Raw genomic sequence first — 27,412 nt, 5'->3', positions numbered from 1 at the left:
TTTTCCTTTCATATATCAAGTAACATGACCAAGCCACCTTCAAGCACACTTTGAAAAGGGTACACACTGCTGCAAATAATTATCCAAATATTCCCTGACCATTGTATGACTGATACGAACTCAGACTTTCACCTCTTACCTTATGGTAATTACTTGCCCCAGCTTGGTTCAGCAGTGTCTGAAGATTGCGGATCATCTTCTTTCGGTGCTTACATTCTTCTTTTAAAGATATAATCTCTTCTGAAGACTTTTTCATTTCATTCCTAATCTGGTCTTTATCCAGCTCAGAAGCTTGAAGTTTCTCCTGCAAGGCTTGCAAAGTGGCAGTCAAATATTCCTGAGAATGAAGTAGATATTCGATAGTGAGTTGGGATAGTGTGAAAAGCTTCAGTAACACTGAATCTACTGGGTTTTTGCAATAAGGACATTTCTCATTCTCCACGCTGCAAAATGCAACACTGGGAATAACATCTTGCAATGTAACAAAGTCAAGCTCAACAGCCACCTTGTTCACATCAATAGAACTAATTCTCCTCCAGTCCACACACTCTGTCCGTGGAAGGAACTTAAAGGGTGGAATCCTAAGACTATTTAGTGGAGCTGCTGTATCTGGAGGAGGATGATACGGTGGGGCAGCTGGTAAAGAAGTCATCCCATACGTCCACATAGTTCCCCCCGAGTTTCAGAGCGAATGGGTAAGTGCACGCTGTTGAAAGTCTAAAAAATTAAAACACATATTTTAACAGATAAGTTAACATGGATTACAAAACCACATAAACGGTGAGAAAATCAAAAAACATAAAAAGGAAAAAAAAACTTGCAAAAATAACCACCACATAATGAAATCTATTAAGTTATGTAAATCAATGACATTTTTCAGATAAATATATGAAAGTTCAAAATCCAATTTAAATTAATTTGCTACAATTCTCAGTGCACTTGCCTTGTTTTAGCCACAGAAAGGGAACCACTCACACCAGTGCCAAAGACTGGTATTCAAGCACATTTTGCTTAGGACTCAACTAGGGACCAGCATAGGGAGTATCTTAATCAGTGACTTTGAATCACTTTTCTTACATGATTTCTTGCAAACATTCTAAAGCTACAGACTTAAAATAATGACAAACATTCTTGTTAAATATATGTACATATCTGGGTATCACAAGTATCACTCTGTTCCTCTCCTCACGGTTGACATTACACTTGACAATCCTGAAGGAGAAGTCCAGACTTTTGGTGCTCTTGGAAAAGCATGCCTATCGAGAAGTTAATTTCCTTATTATATTCAGATGAAGGATGAGCTACACAGTTTTAATTAAAGGATTACTAAACTGCTCAAGTAAAGAGATTCTTTCTTACAGTCATTCTACCAATGCTATGAAGATTGAAATGGCACAGGTTTCCATACAACAATATGCCCCTTCTCTGCCCCTTTATTCAGCTGCTTTCACTGTTTTTGTAAATTACAAGACCTTGCTGTTTGCAATTAATCAGCTTTTTAAACAATGTTAGTCAGAGGGTTCAGGATTGACTAGCTTGTGGGCATTTGCATTGCAGGAAATGATAATAGCTTTCTTTGTGTGTGCTTTATCTTTACATTCTATATCTGAAGAGAGGTTTAATCAGATTATTATGAAGTTGTCATGAAGTAGTGGCTATCCAATATTCTGTACTTTTTTTTAGAACCAAAACGGTTCACTCTCACTCTGCAGACGGTTACTCATTTGGATTTACTGATGTTGGAAACAAATTAAGCGGCTACATTTTACTATGTGATAGACAGGGGTGTTATTCATTTACTTCTGTAACTGCTCATTATGATACTTTTTGAACTTGAATGGCTCTTTCAACTTTTTGCCATGCTTGGTCCTATTGCTAAGTTTGTTGTATGAGAAGGTGGCATAACAATGACAGAAGGCTGTCCACACATGGCAAACAGAAGTATTTACTGATGAAGGGTGAACATGACAAATGCAACTGTAACTTTAAGCACTCATAAGCTAAGGCATTGTCTGTTCCCAACATGAGACATGCAGGAAAGGCATACTGTTGCCCCACAATGATAACGAATTGGTCATGTATCTTATATTCACAAATCAAAAATGCTTCAAGTAGAAGATTCAGAGCTGGTCATCTGCAATATCAGTTGCACAGCATCTAGACAGAAATTATGCACAGCTATTTCGGGTGGATTTAGTTTTACATGATGCAAAGTATGAACACACACACACACCCACACACACACATTTTTTTCTTCTCTCTTCTGCTTCTTTATGCAGTCCCCATGTCATTACATCCCTCAACACTTGTTGTAAATCTAGTACTTATGTCTCATCACTGAGACTACACAGAGGAAGGGGAAAGTACAGCTGTATAAGATAAAACTTACCATAACAGTAGATGTTCAAATGTTTGCTGATGCAGAAGCCTTAGCTACAAGGGTTATATCCTGCCTTGTCTCTATAAAAGCTTGTTCCACCATCCTCTTATGTCTCTTTTATCCATGTTGACAGCACAAGTGGAATGACCTAGTTATCAGTAACTGTGGTGTCATTTAATGCAAATATGTGAAACAGCATTGCCCCAGGAATGACACCTGTGAAGTTTACCCTATTATCCGTTGAATATTAACTGTTTGAGGATTCAGCTCAGTGATCTAAATTCAAAGAAGTTGAACTCATCATTCACACTTTCCCCACAGAAAATCACTGCTACCACAATTTCTATTTTTGCACAGAAGTAATGCGGTCTTTTCTGTTACCACACAGTTGTGGGGCTGTGGATTTACTATCTTTAAGTAATAGGATAGATTGCCCCCCTTGGGTGGGCCACTGGAATATTTTGAGACTAGATAAGAGCATTAGTAGTTTAATTATTACTTAGAGAAATTTTTGAGACTAAGATTAACAATATACAGTATATTTTAAGAGATACAGAACATTTTCTGACTGATTTCTTTAAGTATACACGAGACTTTGAGGTGATGCAGGAGACATATATGGTAACCCATGATGTGGTGTCTTTATTTACAGCGATACTGAATGACGTAAGAATCGAGAGCATCTGCACTCTTTTAAGGGAGATGTTCATGGTTGACTCACATACCATTGAGCTAGTAAGTCAGCTTTTAAGCATTGTGTTAGAGAATAATGTTTTTGGGGGAGATCATTATTGGCAGTCTAATGGCGTAGCTATGGGCACCTCGTGTGCCAATAGCTACGCCAATGCCGTAATGGTAGTGTGGGAAACCAAGTTTATATTGAAGGGTCCCTATGCAGACAGAGTGCATTTTTTAGGAGGCTTGTGGATGACCTCTTCATTTTGTGGAGAGGAAACACTGAAGAACTGGAGGAGTTTGTACAATATATTAATCAAACCTCTACATTTCTGAAGTTTACACATACATATTCTATGAAAACTGTAAACCTCTTAGATGTTAATGTTGAAAAGAAAAATTATGGCACTGTGGTCACTCATCTGCATAAGAAAGAATGCCATGTTTTCCTGGCAGGAACTGAGCTTGTAAATGCACTTGGTGGCTCAAGGCTGTGTTCCACAATGCCATGGCAATTCTGCAGAGGGGGTAAGAATGTGTACCCCCATGCTTGTTTATGTACCACATAACAGTGGTGTTGTTCGTCTTTACCATTAACTGTCCTGGAAGAATGTGGTCCTTGAAGGCTGTCAGAGCATTCTGTACAGCTAACATTTCTTTTTGATTGATATGCAGGTGCATTTGACTTGGGTTCCATTTGCCCTGAATGCACTTCCCTGCCAGGTGAGCCCACCCATGCATAGTCGGATGCGTCTGTTGTTAGGGTTTGGGCGGCAGGGGGTAGTGTGAATGGTAGTCCCTTGTTTTGGTGGCAGGCCTCTGCCCACCAAAGGAACTCTAGGCATAGGCAAGGTATGATAGGAATCATTGCTTCTAGATCCTAAGAATGTTGACACCATAGGCTTTTTAGATACCATTGTAGTTTCCTCATATGCAGTCTTGCATATGGAATTAGAAGAATGCAGGTGGCCGTGAACCCCAAGGCTTGTAGCATTTGCCTTGCAGATAGCAGGGTTTTTGTGGCCACTTGTTTGAAGTAGGTAGTCAAATAAATTTGTTTCTCTGGCGTGAGGAAAGCCATCTGGGAAGTTGTATTCAAGCTTGCTCCCAGAAATATAATTTGTTGAAAGGGTACCAGGTGTGATTTCTTTTCGTTTATGGTGTACCCCAGACAAGTTAGCACCCTTTGTACAAAGCCCAGATGATTCAAAAGTATGTCCTGGCTTTCTGCTTGAATAAGACAATCGTCCAGATATGGGTATATTTGAATATTTCTTTGCCTGCAAAATGCAATGACTGGAGCTAGGCACTTTGTGAATACCATGGGCGCAGTAGATAAGCCAAAGGGCAGTGCAGAGAACTGATAGTGCTTGTAGCCTGCTTTGAAGCATATGTATCTTCTGCAAGATTCCCCGATTGGGATGTGCAGGTATGCTTCCTTTAAATCTAGTGTTGCCAACCAGGAATTTTTGCCTAGCATAGGAAGCAACTGGTGAAGAGTCAGCATCTTGAATTTTGGAATTACCAAAAAGGTGTTTAGAGTAGACAGGTCCAGTATAGGATGCCATGAATTGTCTTTTCTGGGTAGCAGGAAAAGTCTGGACTAAAAACCTTGTCCCTTTTCCTCTTCTGGTACCAACTGAATAGCCCCTATGCTTGAGAGAGAAAGTACTTGCTTTTGGGCCTCTGCTCACTGATTTGGGGGTAGATCTGGCCACCCGCTTGGTGTTGGTAATGTGTGGAAGTGAAATCTGTATCCTTGGGACACTATATTTAAAACCCATTTGTCCTGGGCAATGAGTTCCCAGTTCTTTGCATGAAGAGCAATCTTTCCCCCCAAAGGGGCGGTCAGTTGAGAAGTGCTTGGAAGTTTTAAAAAGAAGTCATTGAGACAGTTTACCATAGGGTGGGGAGTTTTATTACTCCCAGATTTGGAAGAGGAGGCCCCCCCACTGCTTAGTCCTGTGCATACCCTGGGACTGAAGCCAGGGTGCTCTGCTGGATCTGGGTTTGGACTGAGAAGGTCTGGAAGAGGCAGGAAAGGACCAATTCTTGGAAGGCCAATGCCTACTAAACATTGGAGGTTGTACTTGTAAGAAATCTTTAATAGTTTGCATAGATTTAGCTTTTTCCTCCATCTTTTTAAGAACTTCTTCTGCCTTGTTGCCAAACAGGCAGTCCTGACTTAAGGGAGCATCCATTAATTTTGCTTTAACATGACCTGGCAAGGATTGCTCCTTAAGCCAAGCATGCCTTCTAAGTACAGACCAGTTACAGCAGCCCTGCAAGATGCCTCTAGTGAATCAAAACCACATTGCAAAGTAGGTTTACCAACTTGCTCAGCTGAATGCAGTAAATCCTGTAAATCCTTATTTTCAGCACAATCAGGAATCAACATAATTTTCTGTTTAAGCAATCCAATAATATGCTGCTGATACTTTAACATATGAAACTGGCAGTTTAAGGCCCTAATGACCAAAGTTGCAGAAGTGTATACCTTCTTACCCAATCTGTCCAGCGCCCTGGAGTCTCTATCAGTGGGGGTAGGATTTTTGGCAGCAGTAGCTTTAATGCCCTTGGGTCCCTGTGAAATGGTCTCAGGATCCGCAGTAGGATTTTTAAAAAGGAACCTGTGAGAGTCAGGGACCCTGTAATATCTATCAGGTTTTCTGGGAGCAGGAGGTAAAGAATCAGGGGCCAAGCTAGATTCCGAAAAGGCATCATCAACAATGTCTAGTACAGGAGGCATGGCTAAAGGCCTGTGCTGGGGCAGGAGTAAGAAATCCCTAAGCCTCTTTTTAGAATCAGAAAAATCCTGACTTTCCCAACGAAAATGCTCCCTGAGGGTAATCAAGGTTTCACCAAAAGAAAAATCCTCTGGGGGGGATGTAGAGGGAAAAGAGTCCTCAGCATCAGAATCCTCATAGGTAGATAAAGATAAATCCTGGTCATCAGAGAAAACAGAAAATTCAGAATCCTAGTTAGAAGTATCATAAGCAAACTCAGTCCTAGGTCTCTTAGAGGGGGAAAGTTGGCTTCCCCTGATTAAAGTAATAAGGTCTTCAGCCATTCTTATCATTTGTTTTTTAGGCAAAGAGGCCTGGCTATGCGGTCTGGGCATCAGTTTTCTAGGCATGGTTCAAGTTTTAGGCCTTGAAGAAGAAGATGGCGTTGGTTTAATATGCAAGTCAGTAGGCCTGAATACACCCTCAGAAGCCGGTGCCTGCACAGCGGCTCTGGACCCATCCAAGGTAGAGACATCCGCAGGTTCCACAGTTAAAGCATCTCGCGGCATACCAGACTCCGAAAGGATCTCAGCAGAGACCTGCGAATCTGAAGTAGTAGGTATCAGGGGCTGCAAAAGCACCTCACTCAGTACTGGCGAACTGGCGTCTGACTTAGGAGAAGCGTCGTCGGCAGCTTTGGACCTCGGCGGGCTGTCTCCTGTCTCTATCTTTGCGTTTTTTCGGAATGTCGGTAGTCGCATGGTTTACTGAAGACATATCGGGATAATTGAACCAAGTACCAAAATATTTAGAAGCGTAAATATACCGACGACGGACAGCTCGTGGTTTAAATAAAGCACAAAACAGACAGCGAGGTACGTTGTGGTCAGGCCCTAGGCAAGGAATACAGTATGAATGAAAATCTTTATGAGGCATTTGCTTTCCACAAGTAATGCAATTATTTACTTTTACTGACATTGGTTAAGAGCAAGAAAAAGTTTCCCCAACGGGGCACTTAGCTTTTAGTTGAAGACTTCGGTTCTGAAACTCGAAAATTTCAGGAGTCGGCCGACCGGCACTTGCGAACTGCTTCGGGCACCGCACGGCAAAGAAAGACTGATGTAATGGTGTCGGCTGCATGTTTATACCACGGACGACACAGAAGAAGAGACAGCAACCGACGCAGGACCCAAGAATTTGTTAATCGGGCCGACTGAGGGCTACTGCAAGCTGATAACCCAAATGTAATGACTGCAACAGTGAAACACGAAGAACATCTAGAGGAGTTTGTACAATATATTAATCAAATCTCTACATTTCTGAAGTTTACACATACATATTCTATGAAAACAGTAAACTTCTTAGATGTTAATGTTGAAAAGAAAAATTATGGCACTGTGGTCACTCATCTGCATAAGAAAGAATACCATGCAAACCATTTATTAGCCAAAGATAATATGCACCCCCCATATATTTTTCGAAATGTCATTCACAACCAGTTTTATAGAGCTTCAAGATTGAATGTGACAGATAAAGATTTTGTTCATCAAGTTGAGCAAACCAGTAGTGATCTATTAGAAAGGGGATATCACATTAATGATATACAGAACAGCATCAAGGAAGTGAGTAAACAGAGATGTTTTAAGGTCAAACCATATTTTTCCTAGGAGTGAAGACTTTAAAGAAGGACACAGTTATGGGCAGAAAAATAATATTAGAGAAAATAGACAACTAGAATATCATCCCATCACTCCAAAGATGCATGGATGTATAAGAATGTGATAGAGAAACAATGTAATATATTGAGACTAGATAAGAGCATTAGTAGTTTAATAGATGTGAAACCTAAGTATTCATTGAAGAACTATAAATCTTTGAAGAGACAGTTATGTCAACCTAAGGTTAATGATAGGAAGCATTACCCTACAAGGTCAGCTATAGAAAAAGGTACAAGAAAATGTGGCAGATGTAATTTCTGCAAGTATATAGACAGTACTTCTAAGTCTGAACATCCAGACCAGTTAAAGACATATGAGTTTAACATCAATGCTACCTGTGAAACAGAGCACCTACTCTATTTGGCCCACTGCACAGTGTGCCATAGTTTCTATGTAGGGAAGACAAGACAGGTCGCTGAAGGAAAGAATACGTCAACACATTTCATAGGTTCATAGGTTCATACTAGGCTATCTGCCCTAAGGCATTCATAAGCCTAGCCAGAGTGTGTTTGGCTTTCGCCACCCATTTTAAATTAATTTTGCTATGCCCTTTTTCAAGGTTAGTATACTGTGCCTCTGTCTAACAGTGACACAGAAGTGATACCCGGGGTAAACCTACGATCTCCCATCCACTCATCAAGATTCCTCTTGAAGAGAGTCAATGAGGGACTCTGCCTAACCTGGACTGGGATTTTATTCCAGAGTGAAGGGAGCCTCTGGGTTATGAATCTGTCCCTCCAGCATGTCCTATTTATTTCAGTGCTGAGATTCAAGTCTCTCGAGCGCGTAGCTCTTCATAAAGACAACAAAGTGAATGCTTTGGCTAGACTCACTATTAATAATGATATGGAACTTGTCTTTACATTTTTTGGTTATAGGGAGAACATATGACAGTAAAAGGGGGGAACCTACAGAACATCACTGAAGAGCTTGAAGCTAAATGGATAGTAAGACTAAGGGCTGATAGAGGACATGGATTAAATGAATATATACCCTGCATCCTAAGTTAAAGTCTAGGCAGCTTTTTAGGTAAGATATGCTGTGGAATTGTTTGGAGAACAAGTGGAAAATGTAAACATGCAGATATATTCTGTGCTAGTGATTGTACACAGATAGGTTTTCTGGTGTATGTATGTATGTATATATATATATATATATATATATATATATATATATATATATATATATATATAGTTCAGACTTCTAGTCCAGTTTTAATGGCACGTTCCTTGTGGAATGTTGCTTTAAACTGAAAGAGCTTATTCACACTAGAACAATGTATTGGTTGGTTTTAGTCATGTGTCTCAAGAGGATGTATATTTAAACCAAGAGCTGTTTTTAAAATGTATTAGACATCTGAAGAAGTGGGGTGACCCAAGAAAGTGCTTGTATCAATTAAAGATTTTTATACTGGATTTTACAGCCATCTCCAAGTCCTGGTGTTTTGCTTCTTATTCTGGATCTGTTTTGTGCAGGACAAGTGAGTTCTAAAGCTTTGGTGGCAGTTTTGTGTTTTTTAGTCTTCATCTAGAAGAAAAGAAAACAAACCAATCATCACTGATGAAGGCTTGATATACAAGCCAAAACCGGTTTGGATTGTGAACTGTAGGCTTTCTGCCTTTTTATGTGCCCTATGGCATAATAGAGATATTATTTATCAGTACACCATTGCCTGCTAGTCAACGTTTTTTCTGATTTGCTTTTTCAGACCTGGCAGTTGCCTTACGTGCAGGGACTGTTTTTTTTGTTGCACCAGTACAATCCCCAGATCTTGTTTGCTGCTGACTAGAAGAAATAATAACATACAGAAAGAAGCCAATACTAAAAAGGTCTCCATAAATAATGAAATTAACATTTTTCTGTCTCCAGGTACTTCCAGGATAGGGGCAGGAGGGCGGGTTCTTAAGAATGAAGAGTGAGATGGACTACAAACATGGAACGTTATGGTGTGTACATAACTTCCCATCTCACCTTCATTCTTACATATGGGACAGCGTCCCTAGCGCCTTATTCTCGGGTGGCTCAAGGAAAAATACTCAAGTACCGTGGACCAAAAGATGCTCTACCCCTGGAGGTTAAATCCAATTTGTAATGAGTAATAAAAGTGTGGGGGTAGCCCATGTAGCTGCTGCACAAATATTATCAAGTGGGACCCTGGCTTGAAAGGCTGCAGAGGTAGACTGAGATCTGGTAGAATGAGCCTTGATTTTAAAGGGTAAAGGTTTACCCTCAGAATTGTAAACACAAGCTATACAGCTAGAAATCCAATTAGAGAGAGTTACTTTGGAAAATGGTAAGCCCAATCTGGATTCGGAAAAGGAAATGAATAATTGATCTGATTTTCTGATGTCTTTAGTCCGGTGCAAATAAAAACGTAATTGTTTATGGACATCCAGCTGGTGAAACCTGTACTCAGCTGTGTTGGAGTCATTTGGAAAGAAAACCGGAAGTTCTATGGATTGATTCAAAGTGGCATGGGAGCAGACCTTGAGGACAAAGGAGGGATTAGTACGAAGGGACACCCTGTCTTTGTGAAAAATCAGATAAGGTGGTTTAACAAACAATGCATGCAACTCTGACACCCATCTGGCTGACGTGATTGCCACCAAAAACAACGTCTTCCAAGACAAAAATTTCAAAGAGGATGAATGAGAAGGCTCAAAGGGCGGAAATGTTAATTTAGATAACACAAAATTTAAATCCCATGAGGCCACAGGTTCTTGAATACGTGGTCTTAAAGTGGCACCTTTAAGGAAGGTTTTGCACAGCTTATGAGACATCAAGTTAGAATCTGGAAAACCTAGATGAAAATTTGAAATCGCTGCCAATTGAACTCTGATAGTGGTAGCCGCAGATCCTTGGTGAAAAAGCTCAGAAAGGAATTCCAAAACCACTGGAATGGAGGCAGTGTAGGGGTCAACATCCATTTTCTCCGCCCAAAGAGAGAATCTTCTCCATTTACTGGAATATAGTCTCCTAGTGGAAGGTTTATGAGAAGACGTAAGGATACGAGTCACGGAAGGTGAGAAGTCGTGAAGCCTGACTAGGGATGGAACTGGAGCAGCCACACTGTCAAATTGAGGGTGTGTAAGGAGGGGGGGTGAAGCGAACCTGACATGTGAGTCAACAGGTCTGGAACTGGGTCCAGAATCCAAGGATCGTCCAGGAGAAGAGGCTCGAGGAAGGGGAACCAAACCTGAAGAGGCCAGTAAGGAACAATGAGAATCAGTTTGCTTCCCAGCTGTTTCGCTTTCTGAATAACCTTGGCAAGGAGAGGAAAGGGAAGAAAAACATACAGGAGACCCAGGGGCCAATCGTGAACAAGTGCGTCTCTCGGTGACTCCCCCGGAGAGGGAATGAGGGAAAAGTAGCTGCTGCATTTGGCATTGATTGGGCTGGCAAAGAGATCGCAGCAAGGCTGTCCCCATCTGTGGAAAATCTGTTCTGCTGTTTCCTGTTTCAGAGACCACTCGTGAGGCATCAGGATTGCCCAGCTGAGCTTGCCAGCTATCACTTTGGTCGTCCCTGGAATGTGCGTTGCCACCAGAAAACGCTGGGAAGATATTGCCCATTTCCAAACTCAAATGGCCTCTTGACAAAGTGGGTAAGATCTGGTTCCACTCTGTTTGTTGATATACCATACTACAGACATGTTGTCTGACTGTATTGCAATAGTCCCCATAGGAAGAAGGTTGTGAAGTACTTGCAACACCAGGAGCACTGCCCTCATCTCTAGAACGTTGATATGCAGGCGAGCCTCGTGATCTTGCCATGTGCCTTGGACAGTCCTGCCTAGATAATGCCCCCACCCTGTAAGGCATCCGCGGCCACAGTGGCAACGGGTTGGCGAGGACCAAATGAAGCGCTCGTGGTCAGTTGATTGGGTAATGTCCACCAAAGGAGGTCCTTCTTGCAAAATTCTGTCAGCAGAATGTGATGGGATAATGGAAGGTGTTGAAAGGGCCATTGGGATGACAGAAGCCACTGAAGAATTCTCACGTGTAACCTGGCTAGTGGCACTAATAGTATGGTGGAAGCCATGGTCCCTAGGAGCTGCAAAATAATCATGGCTTTGAACTTTCGTAAGGGGAGAAGATGCTGAATTTGAAGAACCAGGTTCTGTGCCCTTTCGGCAGGAAGATGATCCACCATGTTTACTGTGTCTATTTCTGCTCCTATAAAAATCACAGATTGAGAAGGCAATAAGGCAGGTTTTTCCCAATTTATAGAGATTCCCAGCTGGGCACAAAGCTGAATAGTAGCGTCCCTGCTATGAAGGAGTATATGCCTGGTGGGGGTGGTCAGGAGCCAGTCGTCCAAATACGGAAACACCTGGAATCCTTGATGTCTCAGGTGAGCTGTCACTACTGCCATACATTTGGTGAACACCCTGGGGGCTGTGGTTGAGACCAAATGGCAGAGTGTGGAACAGGTAATGACTGGCACCCATCTGGAAGCATAGATGACTCTGACACCCTGTCCATTTTTATGTGGTAGTAGGCGTCTTGGAGATCTACTGAGCACATCCAATTGTCTTTCCCTAACAACAGGAGTACAGACTGTAGTGTTACCTTCCACATCTTGTCCTTCTTTACTGATTTGTTCAATCTGCTGAGGTCCAGAATGGGCCTCCAGTATACTGTACGTTTTGACACTAAAAAGAATCTGGAGTAAGTTCCGGATCCTATTTGGTCTGCTGGGACGATTTGGATGACTCTTTCTGACAGCAACTTGTTGACCTCCACAGTTGCCCAATCCCTGTGATTGGGTGGAACATCTGGGATCTTCTTGGGAACAAAAGGTAGAAGAGAAAAGGGTATGACATTACCTCTGGCAATAATTCTTTGTACCCACTTGTCTTGAGTGATACTTAGCCAGGATTCTGGATACAAAGAAATGTGACCCCCGACCGGCTCCAGAGAAGCACAGTTGGGCCACACATCAGGAGCACTGGTAAGGCCGGCCCCGAAAGGAATCACGACCTCCCTGGTTTTGCGGACCGCTTCTGCCTCTAGGGCTACATCTACCATTTCCTCCTCTGCCTCTCAAGGAGGAGTCACCCTGTGCCTCCTAGCAAAAACCTCTGGGACTTCTTGAATCACATCTTACCGCTCCTCTGACCCTTAGGGTATGGTCTAGAAGGAACAGTAAAACATACTCCGACGGCAGAGAGTGCTTTTCCATCTTGCTCGCACCGGGTGAGAGTGTCCTTTATATTGGATCCAAACAATGAGGAACTGTCGAAGGGGGCGTTGGTAAAAGTAGACAAACAGTTCCGCAAAGTTACATAAATGCATCCAGGAATGAGTTCAAGGTGGACAACTGGGCAGAAACCTTGTCAGGGGTTCCCTCCGTACATGTACCTTGTAAAGAGTCTCCTAACTCTTTAAGGAGATCTCTCTGAAGCCTTGTAAAGTGAGTACGGTAATTCAGCGATCTAAAGGTAAATGCCGCTGAAGAAAAGATACACTTCCCATATCTGTCCATCGTTTGAGACTCCTTATTCGGCAGATGAACAGAAGAAGACGTCTTAGCTAGGTCATTCTTAGTGCCCGCTGCCACCACCATGGAATCTACAGGCACACCTTTAGATAAAATGTCTTTTCCTGGAGGGGGAGAAAGGAACTTGTTCGGTCTCCTGGGGACTGGCTCCATGGCATCAGGAGTATCCCACACCTTTCAACTAACTAAATCCATCAGTTCCTCGAAGGGTGGAGACACCCAAGAGGCAGAAGGTTGAGACCACGAAAGCCTTCAGGTACACTGACTCATCAGAAGGAGTGACAGTGGGCTAGCCGCACCTCTGTTTAAAGATCTCCAGGATGCCTGCAAAGGAGACATCATCAGAGGATGACTTGGGGGACCCTTCAGACTCCTCGAGGTCAGTGTCAGATGTCAAAGACTCATCCTGGGAGTCAACATACTTCCTCTTACAAGTCCTCTTCCGTGGAGGCTCCTCAGAAGGACATTCCAGGGTCTCAGAAGAGTAGGGGCCACCAGCCGGTGGCTCCTGAGGCTGAGAGGGTCTCTGCTGCCGCTGGAGGGAGTAGGAGATGAGACAGAAGTAGGTGCTTTAGGGGGAAGAGTGCCAGTACCTCTGGTAGGAGCTGACAATTGGGGCAGCACACTCCTCATCATCTTGAATGCCAACATCTCTGGCTCAGAGGACCTCCCCAGCTCCGAGGAGACTGAGGATGCCATCGGCGCCAGAGCCATCGGCTCCGAGACAGACGCAGGGTCCAAACTCACCCTAGCCGACGCGAGGAAAACTCGGAACCAAAGAAGTTTGGTTCCAAGCATCCCTGTCGGGGCCGACCGGAGACTTCGGGCCCTGGACACTACGGACGGCACCGAAAGTGTCGGAGCAGAACTCGGCTCCGAAACAGCCATAAGGGGAGCTGGAGCCGAAGGTTCCACCAGTGGTACCAAGCACTCCAGCTCCAAAAGACGAGCATGGCTTGGAGGAGGAATGATCACAGAGGGTTGAATGGACTCGAGTGGCTCCAGAACTGATTGGGTCGGAGCCAACAACAATTTAGGCAAAGCAGAGGACGGTCTCAGCACTACCCTCCCCACATCTTCTTCCGATAAACTCCTGGAAGACCTGGATGACATAGTAGGAGATCGGGATCTCTGAGGTATAGGAGACTTCAATAACAAGGAGGATGGTAGAGGGTCCATAGACCGGCTCTGAGAAACAGTCTCAATAGTCTCAGCGGTCGGCTCCGAAATACTTTGAACCGACCCTGCAATAACAATACCGCTCTCAGTCAGCCTCGAGGTCTGTGGAGCTGATGAGACGGTGGACTTGTCTGTTTTTGAAACTTTAAGAGGTGGCTCCGAGACACCAGCCGGTGCTGGGGAGGGCCTCTTAGAAGATTTTGACTTTCCCTTAGTAGATTTGGAGGATGATGAGGAACTAGACAAATCTTCCTCGAAGGAAGGTTTAAGAAGACCTTTTAGGATGAGCTTGTTCTTCCGTTCCTGCAACACCGTAGGACTAAATGCATGACAAAATAAACAGGTCTCTCGTAAATGGATGGCCCCTAAACAGTAAAAGCAGTTACCATGACCATCCGTTATAGACATTTTTTGGAAAGCACTTAATATATTTCTTAAATCTGGATGGCTTATGATCCTTCCTCTTTTTAGACATTCTGTAGTAGGGGACACACGCACACAGAGAAAGGAAGAAGGAGGACTAGGTCCTCTAAATTAAACGGGCCTAGCCCTGCAGGAAGGAAAAGACACCACGAGGACTAGGTCCTCTAAGTTAAACAAGACTAGCCTGGGCAAGGAAGAGATGAGGTCTTCTAACTGAAAAAGACCCAGAAAGTTAGAGAAAGTTAGAAAGTATCACACACTCAGCAGAAACATAGTAATGAGCAGGAATTCACAAAAACTAGGCTTATGCCAAGCACAAACAGAACGTAGTTCTGTTGACAATAGTAGCAATCCAACGATGCTAACAACAAGCTAATTAACTAGGCAAATTAACAAGCGGGAAACCGCCAAAAACTCTATTAACACACACAGAATAACAGAGCGCAAAAGGTGCCTACACTACTAATCTAGAAAAACCAGTACAGGGGATACCAACTAAGTAAGAAAGGGTCAAAGGCCAAAAATTGCACCAAATAGCGCAAGTAAAAGCTAACATCTCTAATAACAACTACGCTAACTGATTACCATAAGCAGTGACAGTTTTAACTATATTAAACTATTTTAAACTAAACAGAGCCAAGAAATTTTGTAAAAGTGGAAATAAATGCAATCACTTAGCCAGAGCCAAAGAGAAGCACAACCGAACTCGTCAAAGCAGCAAATGAGATCTGGAGATTGTACTGGTGCACCATGGGATACCTACCTAACCACGAGCCAACCAGAAGTCTTCCAGCTTTTAAATAGGCCGAGTCGGAGCCGAGGATCGGCTCCAATCCCATATGTAAGAATGAAGGTGAGACAGGACACAGAACATCAGTACTTACACTTTTAAAGACTACTCTGTCAGAGATGCTGGGTAAGCAAACTGCAGTGACTAGGGAAATTATTTTTGTGAGCTATGATACAGTGTTGGAATTGCCTAGGCATAGTAAGGCCTTGCAGAGTCCAATTATGATGGCTGCCAAAAAAGCAATAACAAGAAAATGGAAATCAACGCCTAAATCAATTTTACTAGAAGTAACAAAGATAGTAACAGAGATAAAACAACTGGAACTGGGATCTTTAGAAAAGGGTAGGAGTAAATTACACAACAAAAAATGGGAAATGTGGGACCACTAAATGCAGAGGAGGGACAATGTTTAAAAGAAGGCAGGATCTAAATAAGCTATGCAATGGTTGACTGACAATGACTGAATATATTAAAAGAGATGTACAATGTTTGCCGCTACAGTTGTGTTGGTACGGTTTGTAAGGAATAATGTTTGCAACTGAGATTGTGCCACTAAGATTTATGTAAGACTGTCTGGCACACATGATTTAATAAAGATTTTTTTTTTACAAGAAACATTACTTACACTTTTAATTTCCAGTGTAGGGATTCCCCTACTCTTTGCTTCGTATCACTCAGTCACCCTTCTATGCACTTAATCAGCTTATGTACTACCCTTAGCCCCTTCATTGTGCCCATCAGTCTCTTGTGAGGGACAGAGTCAAATGATTTAGCGAATTCATGTCAAGCAACACCAGCAGAGTTACATCTTTCAATCTACAATGGAACCCAATCATGTTCAATTTACAGTTCCCAGTTCCGGAAAACCATGTCGGTACTTATACTGTAATATGAGGTTCATGAGGAAAGAGCTAACCACTTCCTCAATCCCTATTCTGTAGCTTTCACTGTTACTATCAGGTTCATAAATATGGAATTCTTCAAGAGGAATTTCTTGCTCACCTCTTGATGACAGACGCCGCTAATATCGCCTCATTTCAGTCCTACGGAACATTACCACTGCTGAGTGGCTTGCTGAAGAGTTCAAGTCAAGGAGATCTGTAAATATGCCTGCCAAGTCATTTAAAATCCTGGAGAGTCTGTTGTTAGACCAGGTACTTTGTCTCACCCTAACGTATTGGTTTTACAGCTACCCTTGACATGGGACTGTTACAAGAGTTCATTCTTTCCCACTTTTAGAATTCATACTTTTTCAAAAATAAAATATTAGGAAGATGGCTTTCACTCAGATGATGGGTTTGAGATCACCTTTTCTCAAACTTTTTTTAAACTAACTGCACCTTAATGATCATTTTCAAAGCACTCTAAATCTACATCAATGTCGTTGTTGTGTCTTTCGGCTTATCCCGGTTAGGGGTCGCCACAGCGGAACTCCGGTCCGCTAATGTTTGGTAGTGGATTTTTATGTGCCGAGTTACCAGCCCTGACGCACAACCTTCAACGAAGGCACGCCCATTCACGCATGCCTCCCCACAGAAGATGCTCTAGCTGAGAATCGAACGGGACAACATCTTGCTGTGAGGTGACAATGCTACCACAGCACCACTACGGCGGGTAATATTTACATCAATAGATATTACCCACGGTATATTCAATTTAATAAACTAATCGCTCTGCCACTAAATGATTCAAATGTATCTGCAGAAAAAAATGTTGCAGACATTACAATGAGTGAGGACAAGTCAGAGAGCTAGAGACAATGGAAGGCATCCTTTAATTTTAACTAAAAACATGTAAATAACAAAACTCACATTAAAAATTCAAGTCCGATGAGGCTAGACAAGAGACCTGGTAGCTTTCCCTACAGAAGCAAGAAATAATAAAGAAACCCCATTGATCGTGTTAAATAATTTTAGCATGTGAACATGACCCTGATCTAATGCAACAAACTGCAGTGCTGCATATTCTGGGGTAGGGGTTCACATCATCATCATCAGAAAACAATTTTAAATTAATTAGTCTAATTGCATAGAGTACAGTGCAGTGTGTTTTTAAAGAATCCCACAAGGCTGGTACCCTCTCAACCTCTTGGCTCAAAAAATCTGTACAAAACAAAAAATAATTGGGGGTACAAAGACCCAAAAATAAGCACACATTTCAAATATTACCATTATAAACTTAGAAAGTTGCTAAAATAACAGCGTTTGTTAGCATGTTTTTCTGAAGGATATGAAGTCTGAAACTCAAAAATCTGGACAGATGAAAGGTGCAGAGGCTATTGTGCTTGATATCACATGACTGCCTTGCATGAGCAGTTGCTGCCATTATACTGAAAAGCATGGCTGCTTTCCTGGTAGCTCCTTAACCAGCATGTTATTTACTAGCATAAAATATCTACAAATAATTACTGAACCCAGAAATAAGCAATACATACTGTCACAGCAAGTTAAAAGAAGTCACCAAAGGATAACATTTTTGGCAGTTTGCAATTTGAAGCCTCCACTTGTCTGAACCTGACTACCTGCTTCACATTCAGAATCCAGGGGTTCTGGATTTAAAAAAATACAACAAAGCTGAACAAAACAAATTATTCCACTAGACCATCTATACTAATTGTCTTAATTAAAGCAACTCCTAAACAAAGGGCAGAAAAAAATGAATGGACAGTTTGTTAAAACTAATAAAATGACAAGAAGGCAATACAAATTCAACCATTTACATGTAAGAAATAAACATCACAGCAAGCTGTTGCCACAAGAGAAATACTATTCTGAACTGAAATGGATTGACACTGTAACAAAGTGAAAACAAAACCACTTAAACTTCAGAATGCAGCATTATAATGTATTACAGCAATAACCCGACGCTGGTAATGCGATTTTAACCATGATTTGTTGGGTTTATCCAGGCGGGCAAAGCCCAAACCAAACAGACCGGTTAAATCCTCACATTACCCACACCCACACCCAGAAGTGGGGTATTATATTATATACATTATTTATTTAAGAAAATAATTACTTTTCTTTTAAATAATGGCATTGTAATATGCCTCTTTGCTGCCCTTCTGCGCTTCGCTGTATGCGTACGGCAGTAGTCTGATGACGCAATGCGTGCCACGCAGTAAGATCAGGTTGGCAGCAGCAGCCGGACGACGCAAGATCAAAGGCTCGTTATCGTTCAAGAAATGGAGTAACATACACAGCTTTAAAATAGCTTTAAAATAAGCAACGGAGATCTTTAGCTGTTATGGCTGTCTCTCGCTATTTTAAACCCATTTAGACAGGCAGGTTTAAACGGCAAGCGCTCTCATAGAAGAAGCAGAGACCTGCTTCGTTCGCTATATTTTAAAGAGTTTAACATAGCGAGATAAAGCTTTTTAAAAAGCAACGGAGATGATTCATGCTTTTTTAATAACCTATCGCTATGTTAAACTCTTTAACATAGCTAACGGAAATACGGAAAAGTCCGGAACTTTGAAAAGTTTTGGCGCTAGTAATTGATTGATTTAGTATAGACGGCGAGCTGGGGGCACGCTACAAGGGCTGAATTGTATAATAGTGCTTTTTATACTGTTTTAAGATGAGGACATGAGTGGAAAAGAAAATTATGTCAGGAATGCAAAACTGTATCTTCTATGCTGATAGCTTCAGAATTATGAGATAGGAATACAAGGCCTTGCCCTACAGTTGTGTCAACAATGACTTACCTGATGCAGAAAAAGTTTTTGGGCATATTAGCAGAGAATGTCATACTGCATTGATCAGCAATGAGTTATCAGAATTTGATTGGCCTTATCTTGCTTTCATTTTAATTACCATTTTCTGAATCACATGAAAATGAGGAAACACACATTAATGTTTGGAGTCCATGCAAGGAGAGAAAGCATCTATTTCCTAAACTGTCTCATGTAGAATTAAGGAGCAAAAATATTGTGTCCTGACTGAGATGTGCATTAAATGGATCCACTTCTGGGAGACCCAATATTTATATAAGTTGCTGAAAAATGCATGGAACTATTTTTTACTTGTGCACTATTGTCATTTTCAGGTTTTCTGGTTAATGTGATAAGAAATTTCTAGGTGAGAACAGTCACCCTACAAGTAGGTTGCAGAAACAAGTTTCTAATGCATAATATGTAAACTCTGTTGTCAGAAAATTAACTTCTGAAAGTGGAAGAAGTTCCAGTGGATATTGGCTATATCCATCCAGAATTAAAACCCTTGTTTATAAATTGATGTATGGAAATACATACATCAAGTGGATCTGTGGACTGATTACAGAGATCTGAGATGCCACTTGGAGGGTAATTGTTCAAACCTTTGGGACCCAGATTGCAAAGTATCAACATACAGAGACCAAACGCCCAAAAATCTAGACTTGCATACATCAAGCCCACATCTCTGGAAATTCCTTAAAGTTGCCCCATCACCGCATCAGGGGTGTAGGGGGGCTTGCACCACACAAATAAAAACTTTTAAAGGAGAATAGTAGAATCTTTGACAGTCACTCTTCAATATTTGTGAGCTTAATTTGTCAGTATCTTGGGACACACTAATTCAAGTCTTGAGATTTCAATAGGAAGCTGCCAACAACTCCTTCCAGTATGAAATCATGAGAGATGGAATTGAACACAAGAAAGTATGTGTCTCAAGGCTCTGAGAAACTGTCATGCTGTGGAATTTACCATGATCAAATCATCCAAATAGTGGAAGATGATTCTCCTGTTTTTGAGGTACACAAACTGTACTAGACATCTTGTAAGTAGTCTTGGGGCTGTGCTTAATCCAAAAAGTGCAGCTAAAACACAGTGATGATGCACAACATGGAACTGGAGGTATCTCCTCTGATGAGCTCTCACTGGGATTAGCATCTTCTATATCCAAAGTTGCAATGAAAGTTGTTCTACAAAAAAGTAGTCTTCAGTGTCACCAGCTGTTCCTACCAACTTAACAGCAATCACTTAAGAGTCAGTCTGAAGATTTGCTACTGCTATTACAATTTTCTGGCCTAGCCTCACTTTCTAAGCACACAAAGGCAATGAATTTTATACTCACACTTAAGTGTAACAGTACACAACATCAGTGGTGGTGACAGAGAGGACATCCATGATGCATGTTAATACTGCACAGCAAGTTGTACATACTACAGTGGGTACAATGTCTAAATCTTATTATTAGCCCACCTCCTAAGTCAATGGAAAAATTCAGTCACGCTTAAAAACTGATACCTCTAACAAAGTTCACTACTTAAGACTCATTTATTCATACATTATATATATATATATATATATATATATATATATATATATATATATATATATATATATATGGATTCACTTCAGAAGCTCGAAATACTGAAATCTCGAATTTCAGTATCTCAAGCCCAAGAAGTCGAATCAAAAAAACAACGAAAAGTAAAAACCAGGAAATTCAAAACCTCGAATACTGGAAGTTTTGAAATTCGCGGTTTTACTACACACACACACACACACACACACACACACACACACACACACACACACACACCATTCACCACACAAACACACACAATCACTCTACTACATGAAAGCAGGGGGCAAGACCCCCTGCACCCCCCTCACCCCCCCTACTTAAATATTCTCACTCCGAGGTTGCACTACATACAAACACACACAAAGCAACACCACACAAGCTACTTTCTTTTCGCACACACACATCACAGCAACAAAACACACTGACACACACCACAGCCCCTACCCAAACCCCTTAACACACACACACACACACACACACACACATTTACCTGAATATATGACCATAGCGGCACTTTAGAAGCGCGAAATTCAAAACCTCTGGTATTCGAGGTTTTGAATTTCGCGCTTCTAAACTTTCGCTAGTATGTGGATTCGGCTTTTTGGGCTCAAAATACTGAAATTCAACATGTCAGTATTTCGAGCTTCTGAAGGGAACCCATATATATATATATATATATATATATATATATATATATATATATATATATATATATATATATATATATATATATAAGACTCAATGCCTTTGGAATTTGACTATTGACATCTTACTACTACCCTTTCTTAGGCCACACCTCCATTCTCTAGCAGGCCATACCAGTCAATCTTAGAGCAAATTTATGAAAACACATTCAGCCATCTAGGTTACGTTAAAAGAAAGTGAGTCGCACTACTTAACATGCAGTGGAATTTATCCCAGAGGTTTGGCAGGTGCTGGATTATAAACCTCCTCCATTTTTATTTACATTTTAGTGAAATTTTAGGTCCCTGGTTCTAATACTCGTGGAGCCATGAAGTTTGCAGCAGTACAGTATATCCAGGACAACTAGATCTCTAATGGCTCAGTAAGCGAGACAGAAATCTTGCCTCAAAAATCTACAACACACTGTATAAAGAAACAGAGCTTCCAGACTCCCTTGATAACTCTGGGACTTTGATATATATATATATTTTTGTTAGGAACCTTTGGGATCTTTCTAATTGCTTGATATGTTTAGTAAGATACCCTAACCATAAAGTGATTACTTCTTCTGACCTTGAAGAAATTCCTTCGGTAATTAGCTATGTTAAATAAAAGATATCTTGACACCTGTTGTCACATGATGGTCAAAAGAAAGGGAATCATCAATCCACGTCCCTCGGGCACACTACAATTTTTTTTAAGTGGTGTGTTGTCTATACAGTATGATGAGGACAGGTGTTGTCTATCACAAGTGACACTACTATGCTGTTTTAGCATTTAGTTTAAGCCATTTTTAGTTTATGAAAATTTCACTCTGAGTTCACTGTGGAGGGTTTGGATGTCAGAAGGTGACTTAACCCCCAGACTTTGTTAGACAGAGGTTTTGGCTCCCTGCTTGGAGATTTAAGAAGTAAAAAGTACAAAAGGGGAAGTCCCAGCACCAAGCCCAAACAGACACTGCTTGTCACTTACATATTTTCTGATGAAGTGCTTGCAACTTACATTTTATAAATTCTGTCTTTCATAAACTTTGATCTTCTACACAAGGGAACATTTTAAGGTATTAAGCTTCTGTATGATGCTAGTATGAAGAATGGTGTCGAAGACCTTGAAAACATCAACATATGCTGTGTGCATCACATGGTCACCGTCTACAGCCTCAGTGAGCATTTCAAAGACGTTTACCTGATTCAGTAAACAGGACCTACACTTCACAAAGCCAAAGTATTGAGGGTTAAGTTGAATAAAATTTTATTTCTTTCTTATTAAAAAAAATCTTTATTGAACTATCACTTAGAACATAGGCAATCATACATTTATATAAACGAAAACAAACCATACTGACATAATCCCAGCAGCAAACATTTTACATCACAAACCATATTAACTTAATCCTAATTGCAAACATTGTACATCACTTATGATCTACCCAATCATTGTCAGTCAGCATTACATAGCTCATTCAAGTCCTGTCTTCTTTTAAACCTCATTCCTCCCCTGTATGTACTGACCCCACAATTCCCATTTTTTTTTAAATGTAGTTGGTTTCGATGATTTTATACTGCACTGAAGAAGGGGTGCTTAACTTGAAAGCATTACACTTTATAAAACTATATTGTTCTGGTCCTTGGCTTCACTGTCCAGCTTTTTTTTGCAATGCATTGCCCCCACAATTCCCATTTTTCCTAAGTAGTTTGCTCCTATCCTTTTTTAAAGATCCAACTCCATTACTATATTCACTACTTATAGTACAGTTGATTTAGACTTAGACTTTCATTTTCTAGTAATTGCTTTTCTGGCAGGCACCATAATTAGACTCGGCAAGGCCTTACTCTGTCTAGGTAATTCTAATTCTGTGGCACAGCTCAGAAAAATAATCTCCCTAGTTACACCAATTTGCTCGCCAAGTATCTCCGACAGAGTAGTCTGCAGGGAATCTTTAAAGTCTGCCAACTCATTATACTACCAGAAAATGCGTTCCCAGTTACCTCTTTCTTCCCCATCACACCTCCAACATTTGCTGTCTACCTCAAGAGAAATTCTCTAGATTCTATCTGAGGTATAAAAATATCTATGCAAACATTTCCAAGCAAACATCCTAAATCCTCTAGATTTTGTTGCATATTTGGGAGATATGCATATATCCCCCCATTGTCCTTTTGTGAATTGCTTATCCAGTCTCTCTTCCCAATGCTTTCTAAGCTCATCTGATTGATTCTTATAATTAACATGCAATATTTTACATGCTGTAGTAAGTACTCCTTTTTTTAATGGCAGTTTCTGTTCCAGATTCTACTAAAACCTCTAACAGTGTTGGTCTTTCGTTTAGGACCCCCCCATTTCTCTTTCCCTATACTCTGATATCAATCTTTGACAGGGAAGGCAATCTCTAACCTGCAGTACAAATAAGTTCCTGGCGTCTTCCCATTCTATTACCTTTCCCTCTCCAGTTATTTGCTCCCAATGCCTTGGTTCCTTTGCCAGATTTCCTTTGCCAGATTTCTTCAATAAGCATTTCAAGCCAGACTGCCACTTTGTAGAGAGCTGTTGACATGTAAGCATGCATGTATGTAATGGTCTTTCAGATAATCAGTTTGTTTATATTTTATGTTGCTGCTATCCATCCTGATGTGTTTCTATAGAATAAAGTATATAAACAAACTATCCCACCAGTTTGTCTTGAATCATAACACAGGATGAGCGACATGGTGTCAGAATGGAATCCAGAATCAAGACCAAGAGGCACTCAATGTTGGAGGAATGGATCATCCCTACTGCACGTACAACTCACAAAACAGGTCAGAAATAAATTCCAGGTACTAAAACTTGCTTAAATGATTTCTTACTCAAAGAATATAAAACGAAGCACTCTGAATGCTCAAAACGAATTTCTAGTTAAACAAAATGTCCGAAACTGCGAGATATTGATTCAAACATTTTCTTAACTGTTCAAATAATTGTAACAATGTCCGAATCGCATAAAATGCATAAAACAAGGACAATTAGTGCATTTTTTCACTCTATGCTACTTTTCGCATTATTTAAAGCTACTCAAGATACCTGAAGTATACAAAGCGTTTGCAAGTTTGTACAGTATTACAGTACAGTTATTTCACAAAACACAGCCATTTCAAAGCATATTTTGCAAACTACAGAATTTCGAAGAGTTTATTGTGCATTTGAATGTTATTATAAGTACCTGGTGTGTGTGTGTGTGTGTGTGTGTGTGTGTGTGTGTGTGTGTGTGTGTGTGTGTGTGTGTGTGTGTGTGTGTGTGTGTGTGCGCGCATGTTCGTGTACAATTACAAGGACTATATCTACAGTGTGTTCAAGCATGCTTTGTCGGCATGGCAGAAGGATTTCTAGTTAAAAGATCATTGTGACTGCTCATTTGAACTGTGTTTTTCGGACATTGGTATGTCTTGTTTGCTGTAGCATACACTACATCCTGACCTGCTGAATATAGCTTTGTTTGTATGAACACTAATCCAGGCCATCTTTTTTGGAGAGGATTCCCCTGCACCCTAGTGGCAGGAGTGTGCAGTCAGAAGTTGTGTGAATGAAGAATGGTGGAACGGGGCTCTGTTCTGAGTTTTACAATTGGTCAACTGGTTAATCTGTTTAAATTTGTTTGCTCTTGTTTGCTATTGTCATACTTAAGTGTGTATCTGTTCACCTGTGTTACACTGACCAAAAAAGAGTTTAAATATCTTTAGCATAGTCTGGTTACATGTTTTGCTGCATTCACATCTGTTTATGTGATTCCTGTGTTGCCTGCTGCGCCATCTAGTGTTGTCCAGGACCTGCCTGCACTTACTGGGAATAAGTGAACTTGGTTGGCACTGGTCTGCCATAAGGTGTTGAGCTAATAGCTCAGGGACAACGGGTTGATTGGTCACTCCCAGTGTTCCTATTTTACCTTCGTTGTTATGCTATTTAAACCCAGCATGTGCATGGCTTTGTGCTTTTGTGCAGTTTTAACCCTTTGAGAGGTATCTCAGTTGCATTTCTTTCCCTTACCAGCACTCCGTCTTGATGTTATCCATCCATACTCACATCTATATGTGCTACCCTCAGATAGTACCCATTCTATCCCCGACATCTCTTCAACACATGTTGATAACCATGTATGGACAATTTCCTGTGCTTTCTCATGCCCGTACTGTGTACATAAGGCAGTGGCTACATGGTGTCAGGATGTCCATATCAATCAGACTACATGCCATCATTTTAACTTTCTGGACTTCAACAAATTAATAGGATAAATAGGACTGAAAATGTGGAACTTCAATGGATATTGAGACTGGGGGCCCATACGGGGTATGGGTTAAATGACTGTGCCCCCCTGAAACCTGTGAAGTCCAGAAAGTTGAAATGATGGCATATATTAATGTATTATGGCTATTGCTCTTTAAATTTTGTTGGAGTGTTAAAGAGCAGCCCTTGTTAGAAAATTTGCACCCATTCATTGGTAATAAAATGTTTTTGACTTTTTGAATGTGTATTTAAGACTGAAATTTAAAACTTATGTTATGTCTGAGGAAGCAGTATTGACCACCACAAAAGCACTCACTATTAAACGTTGCTGGTTATTTTAAAGTTGTATGCCTTCTGTTCTGCTGGGATTTTGTTGCTGGTTGTTCTTCACTTGTGGAGTTACTCGCTTAACTAGGGATTTTTGTGTGCGCTGCTGAGATGTTAACCTCATAGCTGTGCCGGTTTGGAGTGTTATTGGGGATGTGGAGAGAGAGGGAGAAACCATCCCCACACCGACTGTGATGTCTATGTGTTCTGAAGGGTAATTGTACTTTAAATGTATGTGTACTTGTCATCCTCCCATTGTGTGCATCCCTCACTGGTGGTAGTGGTGAATATTTAGGCTCCCTGATGATTGGGCCAGTGCAGGGGCATCACACTGACAGTACGTACTGGTGGATACAGATGGCATATCACACCATGTACCATCATTGAGCCCCTGTCAGTCTGACAATGTCATACAGGATTATTTCACAGATTGTCCAGGTCTCCCTGACCATTCCTGACATACTCTGGCTAGGTGAGTTTGTACTCCACACCTCTATCCGATTGCCTGCCCCCTATGGCTAGCATTCCCGGTGAGCTGCTGCAACAGGACAGCAAATTATAAGTAGTAGTAGTGGGTGGATGCTGGCACTGGGTCAGCAGCAATGTGTACATGCTGAGCATACACTGTATGGGAATGGATACAGTACCAGATATCCAGGTACCATCACTGTGCCCCCAGGGGTCTGGCATGCCACAGACATTCCCCAAACTGTGTGGATAAACATCATCTATTGTTCAACTGGTGTCCAGAAATACGCATTTGTCTGGCAGTGGGGTCTACATCTTTCCGGCACATGTACACATTCCACAAACATCTGGGTGCTGCAGATGTCAGACACCTATGAAGAGTTCACCATACAACACACATCCACTGATCTCAGTTACTGTGTAGCTCAGATGTTCCTGGAATGTCCACATGCACCTGTAGGAGCAGTCACCTATTTGTGGGATGTAGGCTGGAAGACAAGGTACTGTAACGCTGCCCATAGGGGACACCTAGCAGTCGATGACACTGGTGTGTGTAAACACATAACAACACAGTCTGTCAGAGCAGACAGGCCACTTATGGTAATCCTGGTACCATACAAGGTTACTAGGCTGTGGGCCCTGAGCAGCTATATCCCTAGGCCACATGTGAGCCCATGCATATGTAACCACAGGTGGTATCTCAAGGGTGTATGTTACACCTGCAAAGCTGTAGGTGGCTACCCTGCCCGATGTGGATAGTGTGCCCATTCCACCGCAGGGCGATTATGTATGACACATCCAAGCTGCCAACAAGCCCTGACCAGGTCACTGACCAGGTGGAGGTTGTTTGTGTGTGTGTGTGTGTGTGTGTGTGTGTGTGTGTGTGTGTGTAGGGGTGTTAACAGAATGCAACATGACTTGCACTCGTGCAGCAGTCCCAGCAATGTGGAGTGTGTGACTGCCTGGCATGCCGGAGTGAGGTAACTCCTGAG

The 27,412-nt window shown here is 41.4% G+C and overlaps 1 protein-coding gene across 3 annotated transcripts in view; it reads right to left on the bottom strand.

Annotated features, from left to right (window-relative positions):
- The window catches only part of DZIP1 (DAZ interacting zinc finger protein 1), a 1,252,063-nt gene that overhangs the window by 1,174,995 nt on the left and 49,656 nt on the right, over positions 1 to 27,412 (bottom strand). For 2 of the 3 annotated variants that reach the window (XM_044072991.1, XM_044072990.1), the window contains exon 2: positions 140 to 717. In XM_044072991.1, coding sequence (XP_043928926.1) covers positions 140 to 667 — 528 coding nt within the window. In that variant the 5' untranslated portion in view covers positions 668 to 717. The remainder of the gene's footprint in view (positions 1 to 139; positions 718 to 27,412) is intronic. The other variant, XM_044072992.1, reaches the window with a different exon arrangement.

Source organism: Protopterus annectens, chromosome 5.part1 (genome assembly GCF_019279795.1).
Source record: "Protopterus annectens isolate FY-2018-M chromosome 5.part1, PAN1.0, whole genome shotgun sequence".
In the NCBI taxonomy this organism is placed as follows: domain Eukaryota; kingdom Metazoa; phylum Chordata; order Ceratodontiformes; family Protopteridae; genus Protopterus; species Protopterus annectens.
This window is presented reverse-complemented; position numbering and strand designations above follow the sequence as displayed.